The 9,300-nt window shown below is 40.4% G+C and overlaps 1 protein-coding gene across 1 annotated transcript in view; it reads right to left on the bottom strand.

The window, feature by feature from the left end:
* Window positions 1-9,300, bottom strand: part of Serp2 (stress-associated endoplasmic reticulum protein family member 2) — a 24,997-nt gene that overhangs the window by 15,458 nt on the left and 239 nt on the right. Inside the window, exon 2 of the mRNA XM_013038102.1 lies at window positions 4,555-4,627. Coding sequence (XP_012893556.1) covers window positions 4,555-4,627 — 73 coding nt within the window. The remainder of the gene's footprint in view (window positions 1-4,554; window positions 4,628-9,300) is intronic.

Below are 9,300 nucleotides of genomic sequence, written 5' to 3'. Positions count from 1 at the left end.
TACCGACATCAAATACAGTGAAAGCAGGGGTTATACTGTGGGGAAGGGACATACAAAGCAACAAAGAAATAATCTTATAAATGTGTTAGAAATAATCCCATGAAAGAAAAAAAACCATTTGAGTACATATCTTAGGGCTCAAAATTTGCATTTCTTACTTCTTGCATGTACCCTAGGAACACTGGCAATACTTCCTCCACCAATCATCAATGAGGAAAGTGTGTTCAAAGAGTGAGGTAATGAAAGCAGTGAGACTTGCAAGATCCAGATTGATGATCAGCATCTATCTTCATTCACACAGGAAGATGTCCCCTTTTCCCTTCATGTGTGAATGAGAAGATACAAAACCAACCCCATAGGCTCCGACAAGGCAATAGGACCTGTAAGGTGTCACCATAACTTGGTGGCTGGAACTTGAGCCTCACATTGGGTTATATCAAACTCAAAGAAGAAAGCCAATGCAAAGAGACAGAAAGGAGAGACAGTCTGCGGAGACTTGGGGATCCTACAAAAGCTCCAGTGCAGTTTGCATGAGCTGAGCCAGCTAGAACAGGGTTCTGTGCCCGAATGCACCCTGCAGATGGCCAGACAGGCATGAGGGGAGGAGGTCTTTCCTGTTTTGGACCAAAGAACTGGAACAAAGGCAGGATACCAAAGTGATGGAGGCTTCTAGTATCCTAATGCCTGTAGGAAGGCCGGCTCCCTAAAGCAGAGCAGCTGATACATGGGCTAGACTTGAGGAAATCACATTCTTTCCAAGTAGAAAATGATAGGTAGGAACTTGGGGCCTGTGACCCTAAAATGAGAGAAGCTCAAAGAGAGAGGCTCAGCAAAGCAAAATGAACCCTGACCCATCCTGAGGGGTGGCAACAGGCACAGGTCTAAAGGAGCTTTTATGTTTTTCATGACATGTTCTGTTTAGAAGAGGACATGTATAAAGATAGAAGGAAGGGTGCAGTACCAAGGACAAATCAAGAAGAGTGACATATTTCTGGGAACAGCATCCAACTTGAGCCAAGATTTGTAAGAGAAAAAAGAAAGTGTTGGGTTGAGAAGGTGGCTCAGTGGTAGAGTGCTTGCCTTGCATGCATGAGGCCCTGGGTTCGATTCTTCAGCACCACATAAGCAGAAAAAAAAGCCGGAAGTGGTGCTATGGCTCAAGTGGTAGAGCGCTAGCCTTGAGCTGAAGAGCTGAGGGACAGCGCCAGGCTGAGTTCAGGCCCCACGACCGGACCCACCCCCCCAAAAAAGTGCTAAAGTTGTCAAAAAAAAAAGGAAAGAAAAGGTGGAGTAGATGATTTGTAGCTATGATGAAAAGCGATGAGGCCCATTGCTCAGGAATTATGATGGTGGAGAAGATACTGTAGGTAAAGTAACTTAGTGCTTGTTTATGCTTAGTCTCTCTGTAGAAGGAAAAGGGTCTTCTAACTACAAAGGTTTAAATAAACACCATTAAAAGGGCAGTGGTGGAGTGAGGGTGTAGCTCCATTGCACAGTGCTTTCTTAGCATGTACGAGGACCTGTGTTCAATCCCCAGCACCACAGGGGAAGAACAAAACAAAACAAAAATAGCAGTGGATTGTAAGGGAGAAGGGTGGGGTACAGTAAGTTGTGAAGCCAAATTTCCAAGTCCGGTAGGCTCACAGCCCAGGGGCCGGGACAAACCTATGAATAAGATAACAGAGCCAGCAGAGTCAACATACTTTATCTCTGAGAAACTATTGAAGATGTGCAAGGTTCTAGAAAACAGTTGCTTTTGAGTGTCCTAACTTACCTAACAGGAAAAGATACATAGGTTTGGCAAAATTTTAGTCATATGATTTAGAGTTCCTCTAAATCCTTGGAAAAGGAAAAGGTGCTGTTTTGAGAAATACACGATTGAGAAAAAGAAGCCAGACCTGAAGATTATTTTAGTTTTTTCCCTGGGCAGTTGGAAGAGGCTACTTACAGTTACTATGTATCTTGAGGACAACAAAGAATTAAACATTAGTCCTGCATATTTAGACACTGGACAATGGAGCGGTGATGACACAGTTCAAGGATCCCTGGACAGTGTTACAGTTCCGTGCCTACTCGGCTATCAGCAGCTTCTGCACCTATGTCACATCCTGTCCCCTTCTGTAGCATCACCTTCCTTTGTCTAGCTGTTTATTTCCAGACTCTGCTTGAACAGCACCTCCCACAGGAAGCTGTCCCTTCAGCCTTGCCACATGGAAGTCCTCTGCCCATGCTGGGTGAGTGTTAGGTGTCTCTGTGGTCACCACCCCTGTGCTCTCGCCCAGGGGTGAACCCCTGAAGTCCTGAAGGGGTTTAGATTCCAAAGCCCAGCACAGTGCCACATACACAATGCATTCTCAAGTGGTGGTGATGGTTGGATGAATTTAGTTTTCAGGGTCAAAGTTAACCTGAAGGGAATTGTCTCATTGAGGTGTTCCATGAGGTTCTCTAAACCTAGACCTTTTGTCAGTGACTTGGAGGTATAATATACTTTTAGAGATTTTAAAGTTGGAGCAGAAGGAGAATTAGATAAAAGGCTCAAGGTTCAAGATCTAACAGCCTACAGATTCATCATGAAGATCTAGAAATATAGATAATTTTTATGTAGATTGATTTTCTTGATTTTTCTGTGATGTGCTAAAAGAACAGGTTTGTTTGCTATTTTTGTTTTGGGTTACGAATCTAAGACATATCATCAATCACAGATAACTATATAGGTACTGATGGAAATGATGACATTAATATGCTATATTCCTTGAAATTGTATACTGTGCTTTGAACTATGCATCATTAATGAAGGACAATATGCTGAATATACTGTGTATTATCATTGACCATTCTGTATAGTATAATGTAATATCAATAAAACATTTATTACAGATATTTGTCTATGTCTCCAAAGTTGATGGATACTTTGTTGAAAGACAACTGAAAGCTGACAATAAAATTTTGACAGAAATGATCATGAGGCTTTATATTAGGTCTCAAAAAACTTAACTAGGTAACTAGAGTATAGAGAATATCTGGCTCCATCCATCTATCCATCCATCTATCATATGTGCTAAATATTGTATGAGGAGCTACTTATTTAGTGGGAGACTAACACTGCTTTCTTGTGGAAGGAAATGGCTATTAAGTGAAATGATGTCCAATGCTACCTAGGTCCATGCACAAATGGAAGCAACCACATACGATGGGCCATAGGATATGGAAGTATTCCAGCTTGCAGGTAATGTCCATGAAGAACAGCTGGATGTTAAGTGTGACAGTTAAAAGTAACTTCAAATGCAAATGATACTAGTAGAAACTGAATGATTAAATTAAGTGTGGTGACAGTCCTATTGCCTCTGTGGTGGTCAGACCAATTTTAGACTTCCTTCCAAAGCTGCCAAAGCTGTATTTTAAGACAGTCATTGAGCATATCCAGAAGAAGAATATAGAAACTACACGTTAGGAGGCAAGGCTGAATGAAGATTCACCTGAAGATGTTCAGAAGAGAATAGGAATAATCTTGTTTGTTTTTGAAACAGGGTCTTGCTTGTAGCTCAGGCTGGCCTGCACCTGATGATCCTCCTGACTCAACCTCCAGAGTGATGAGATTACACACATGTACCACCCTGCTCGGCTGGGAATGGGCTTTTTGAAGAAGTGAGCACCTCATCTCAGAAGCATTCAAAGACTGAGAGAACATCTGTTAAGCATTGTGAAGAAGAGATTGCTATTCTGTTTCCCTCAAGGAAAGAGTAGATCTTTATTTCTTTGAGTGGATGAATGATCAAGTACTGCAGATTGCTCTTTCCTCCTAAGAGTTTCTATGTTCTTGGAAAAGCCATATCTTGAAGATGAGAGGAACTGGTCTGTTATTAGTATTGGGCTTCTCTTGTCTTTGAGGTAGGAGGGTGTCTGGGTGTGAGGCACAATCCCTAGTGGACTTCCTATCTTTGGAGCTCTAAGCAACCCACAAGAATTGAACTGCACTTCTCAGTATTTCAGAAAACCCGGATCATGGGACCAGGAAGCATGTTGAGGCTCCCATTAACAATATTTAATTAGGAACAACTGCATGGTACTTTGTTCATAGTGTGTGTGTGTGTGTGTTTATATATGTACAAGTACAATCCTATGAACTTGTAACTACTTCACAGTGTCAGATGGCCCATAATTTATGATTCAACGTCACAGGCTCAATTCTACCTACAAGATCTATAGAATATTCTAGAAAAATGCCTCCCTTACTTTCTCAGGCAGACAGGTGTTTCATTTGCTCTTCTAAGGGCCCTTTTCAGATGATGTCTAACCAGAATGAGTTACCTGAACCCTATAGTGTATATACTCCATTTAATTAAATTACTTGTTGTAATCATTTTATGATTTTTGATAGTGTATCAGTTCTGTCTTTGTTTTCATTTTTAATAGAATATACACAAAGTCCATTAAGATTAAGGCTAAGGCAGCTGTTTACTTGAATCTAAGATCAACATTTTTTTATTAGCAAATAAAAATAGTATTTCAATGACTGTGGAGAACATGAGATATAAATTCAGTGAAATACCATACCTGAGCCACAGACAACAAAAACAAACAGGGCCAACAGCCATGGTCCTACAGGGTATTTCTCTTCTTGAGGCCTCTAAAAGGTAATAAACAAAAAGAGAAATCAGATTCATGGATTCATTAGTGTATACTGCTATGTACTGTGTCATGTGCCAGAGATACTACCGGGAATAAAACAGACTCAATCTCAACTCTCATTGGGTATGTATAAAGTCAATTTTAAAGTTCTGGGATAAGTTAAAAAACTAATTTACTAAGAATTTTATTAACACTGTGCAACTCAATGAACCTAGTCATCTTAAAATATTCTAGGGGCAAGTAGCATATAAATACATAAATTAACAGGGATTTCAGAGACAAAATTATATTGGTAATAACTGTGTCTTTCACTTGAAGGTTTATTCTATGTTAGGTAGTCTATTAGGGAGGCTACATCTATTATCTCTAGCATGCACAACTTAATGCCAACCAAGTATTACTCTTTTCATTTTGTAGTTAAGAAACTGAGATCTACAGTTTGTTAACTTGAGCAGAAGCTGGCATGTGATTTACACCCAGCCTTAACGTTTTCAACTACTGGATTCATCATTCATTGTTATACCCGTATATTCCCAGAAGACCCAGAAAACACAGGAAATTTCTCTCCTTTATGTGACAGGGTCTTGCTATGTAGCCCAGGCTAGCTTTGACCTCGAGATCCTCCCTCCTCTGGCTCTTGGGTGCAGGGACTGTGGCCCAGTCAACACAGGCAAAATGCCTAAACACTTTTATATACCAAAAGTTGGAAGAGTCAGTGCAGTAGAAACCTTCAGGAGCACAGAGGCACCCAGCAACTTAGGCCTTACTGAAGCCTGTGCTTGGAGATGTCTCAGCACTCCCTGGTAAGCAGAAGGGCATGACCACATCTTCACGAATGTTCCCCCCTGTGCCTCCTACTCTTCTCAAACCAAGAGCAAAGGGCATAGGAATGGTCTCCACAACAACTTTATTTTTATATTTTGGTGTCCTGGAAATGAAATCAACCAATGCAAAAAACTTTCTGGAGAGGCATTAGAAGAAGCAGTGATTTGTCATATAAAAAGGGAGAAGAGCTGGGTACTGGTGGCTCATGATTGTAATCGTACCTACTCAGGAGGCTGGAATCAGAGGATTGATTCAAAGCCAGCCCAGGGAAGGAAAGTCTATGAGACTCTCATCTCCAGTTAACCACTAGAAAGTTGGAAGTAGAGCTATGGCTCAAAATGGTAGAGCATTAGCTTTGAGCAAAAGAGCTCAGGGACAGTACCCAGGCCCTGAGTTCAAGCCCCATTACTGAGAAAAATAAAATTAAATTAAAAAAAGAAAAAGAAAAGCAAGAGGTTGGGAATGTGGCTTAGTGGTAGAGTGCTTGCCTAGCATGCAAGCACTAGGTTCAATTCCTTGGTACCACATACACAACAATTAAATAAATATTTTTTTAAAAAAGGAAAAGAAAAGAACTTACTAATTACTTCCTCATTAGCTTGAGCAAACAAGAGGCTACATTTATATAAAATACACAAATACACAGAGTGTATTTGTTGAGCAGATATTGTAACAAATATTTCCTTGTGGTAGAACTCAGAAAAAGGACAGATACTACATCTCTATCAGGTATAAAGCCTGGCTGGAAACAAAGCAGAAAATAAATGCATTTTATTTTGTTTTTGAGTATGGATAAGTGTACAGTTACTTTAAACATAATGCTTTAGCTCAAGCAGAGCAAGTCTGGGTTTAGGTGGGGCATTTTATTAATACTTCCTAATTGGTGATGGGGTTGAGTTATTCCTATAGTTCCCTTTTTAGAGTGGTGAAGACTGAAGTGTCAGTGGCAGGCCTACTATGACTAAGGATCAGAGGCTCTCATTCTCCATTCTCCCTTACTTTCATACTGGAACTGCCACTGCAGGGAATACAAGTGTTGCTCTGGACCAGTCTTCAATAATTACATATGATAATGCTGTGATGCTTTGCACTCAGATATTCAAGCTAGGATCAGGTAAATAATAGAGATTTGAAATAAAGTTACCTGAATATAGTATGATATTTACTCTTTTAACCCTCTTCTACAACCTTTCTAACAACTGGTCATATTGGTCACCATTGTTGGGTCATCAATTCTGCCACTATTGTCCCAGTAATGACACATAAAAATTTATTTTAGCTCTATTGCCAGCAAAGCCACTGAGTGACTTCAGGAGTCTGTTAAGTGATCATCATTGGTCTAGTAACCATGACAACTGGAGTCTTTTTATTTCTCATTTGTAGAAAAACACAAATACTATCATGTAGAGATTGGAGTATATATCAACAATAATAAAAATCCCAAAACTTATTGGTGACATTCTTCAGTGAATCAATGTTATTTTGGTACTTTCAGAGCTCACAAACATCAAAATACCAATATATCTCCTTCTGAGAGTTTTAGGTTATTATTTTTTAGAAGGGGTATTCAGTAGCATCTCACTGTGAGAAGTCACATAAACCAAATTGTATTGCTGGGAAAGGTTGGAAAACAGTAGCTATTCTGTAAATAATCAGGTTCCAGAATATGAGGGTATAGTTTTGCCGGGGTAAGATATAAGCAGGATAACTCCTGTCGTTGCAATTTAATTCCTCCTCTCACTTACCAGGGATTACTATAAGCTCAAAATGTTTATCGCATTTCTCTGTTTCTTATTAATTTATTCTCTCAGAGAAAACAAATACCTATGTACCCCAAGCCCATGAGCTAATAATGAAATATGGAAGCATCTGCATACAATTACAGAAGTTTATTTCTGAACAGTTAGCCTAAATTTTCAGTTGAAATCTGTATATGTGTTCTCATTTACTGAGTTTCATCCTGAATAAGTGTTTTGTTTTCCTTTTTATCAAGTTACTTCCATCAAAGGATAACCATGTTTGACTTGTAATTGGGAAAATGAGATTTAGGATTTATAGAGTTTCTTTTTTGAAGAAGAATTTTATTTTTCTTTTTAGATGCTGACCCATTTTCAATAAAGTTAACCAAAAGTCCCGTCCAACCCATTGAAAATAAACATGTCTCATGGCTTGGTTTAGAAACCTTTCATTACAAATTTAGTTGGGCCACTTAAAGATCATCATAGGCGCCAGGCATTTTTGGAGGGCCTATCCGATAGTGTATCAGAACTTATCTAATGTACTCCTACCTCACATTAAACATAACTTAATGTAGTTCTGAGAGTTGAGTCAAGTTGAATTGCAAATGACTAGTTACATTTGCTAGATATTTAAATAGTGTTTTCCCAGTCTTCACATTTTCTCTTCTTATTTTGGAACTGATAATTTTGTGTGTATGTGTTTTGGGTCTCAAACATTTTTCTAGTGATCTTGAAAAGATAGAGGTAGCAGATGTTGAGTCTTCAGAGCCTAATGGATAAAAGAGCCCTGCAAATTAAGTGTTCTTGTATTATTGCTAATCTTCAGGAATATTAAATCCTGTGTGACTTAACACCAATTAGAATTGCTTTTAAATGTGAATTTTTTTGCTAAAGGAAATGAATAGCGGAAATAGAGATCTACATGAAAAAAAAAACCACAAACGGTTCAGGGTTAATAATGCATCGGTCCTTAGCTGCCCTAGTCATCACTAAATAATTGAATTCCTAAAATGATAAAAAAATTATTTAAGCCTGGAACTTAAAATGAGGGTTTCTCTGCCACAGTGCTGCTTGGTTTTGTGGAAATTCCGGAGTGATGATTGCATATCCAGCTTTTGGCTTAGTTAATCAAACCCACATACATTTTTTTTTTTTTGGCTAAAATCAATGGCCTCATCGAATCTACCAGTGTTTCCAGACAAACTCCAAGTTTCAGCTGGACTTGTATTGAATAAGGTAATAGATGTAGGAGCCTTTGCTTGTAAGACTGGGAAACCAGCTCAACCCAACACTCCAACTTATGCCACTGTAGGTCCAAAGTCACAGACCTGGTATTTTCTGTTGAAAACAATCTGCTTGACTAATAGAAAGGTCTGTGCCCAAGGGCATACATCTGACTTAAAATTGCAGTTGAAAAGCTTTAATCTACAGTTGGGGGGGGGGCATAGAACCTCTGGCCCTAAATTGGTCTCTAGGGTTTTATACCCACAGAATTTCCCCGGACCCATAGGGTGAAGGATAGTAATGTTGCACTTAAACTGGAGCCCAGCAGTAGAAGGAGAGCTCGTAGGAAAAGGGCAAAAAGAGGATGAAGGAAATGTGGGTCAGAATCTCGTTTCCCACTTTGAGCTTTCCAACACACACAGGGAGACCATGACGCAGTGACTGGAGTGGGAGAGAGAGAGCAGAGAGGCAGGCTAAGAGCTAGAGATACTAAATGGACTCATCCATCTATCCCTCCCTCCCTCCATCCATCCATCCATCCAGCCAGCCAGCCAGCCAGCCAGCCAGCCAAAGCGTGCTAGCACCTTCGTTCCAGGCCCACTATTCATGCAGTTGGCTTAACTGTACCCCAAATGATGTGGCTTTCTGACTTTGCCAAGGACACGGGAGGCTCCTCCGTGGCCCTCAGATAGTCTAAGCAGCCACTCCCAGAGGAGCTACGATCAACCCCACCATCCTGGCCCGTGAGGAGGGCAGCGCTGTCTGCCCTCCCCACTCTCCCTCCCTCCGCCCCCTCCCCAGCCCACCTGGATTCTACGCATCCCCAGAGCCCAGGTACCCAATTGCTGGAGGCCTGGCCGGGGGGCCCGCCGCCGCCAGCCCG

This window comes from Dipodomys ordii, unplaced genomic scaffold, assembly GCF_000151885.1.
Source record: "Dipodomys ordii isolate 6190 unplaced genomic scaffold, Dord_2.0 Scaffold1, whole genome shotgun sequence".
Lineage (NCBI taxonomy): Eukaryota > Metazoa > Chordata > Mammalia > Rodentia > Heteromyidae > Dipodomys > Dipodomys ordii.
The sequence above is the reverse complement of the archived record's forward strand: the minus strand, read 5'-3'. Positions and strand labels throughout refer to the sequence as shown.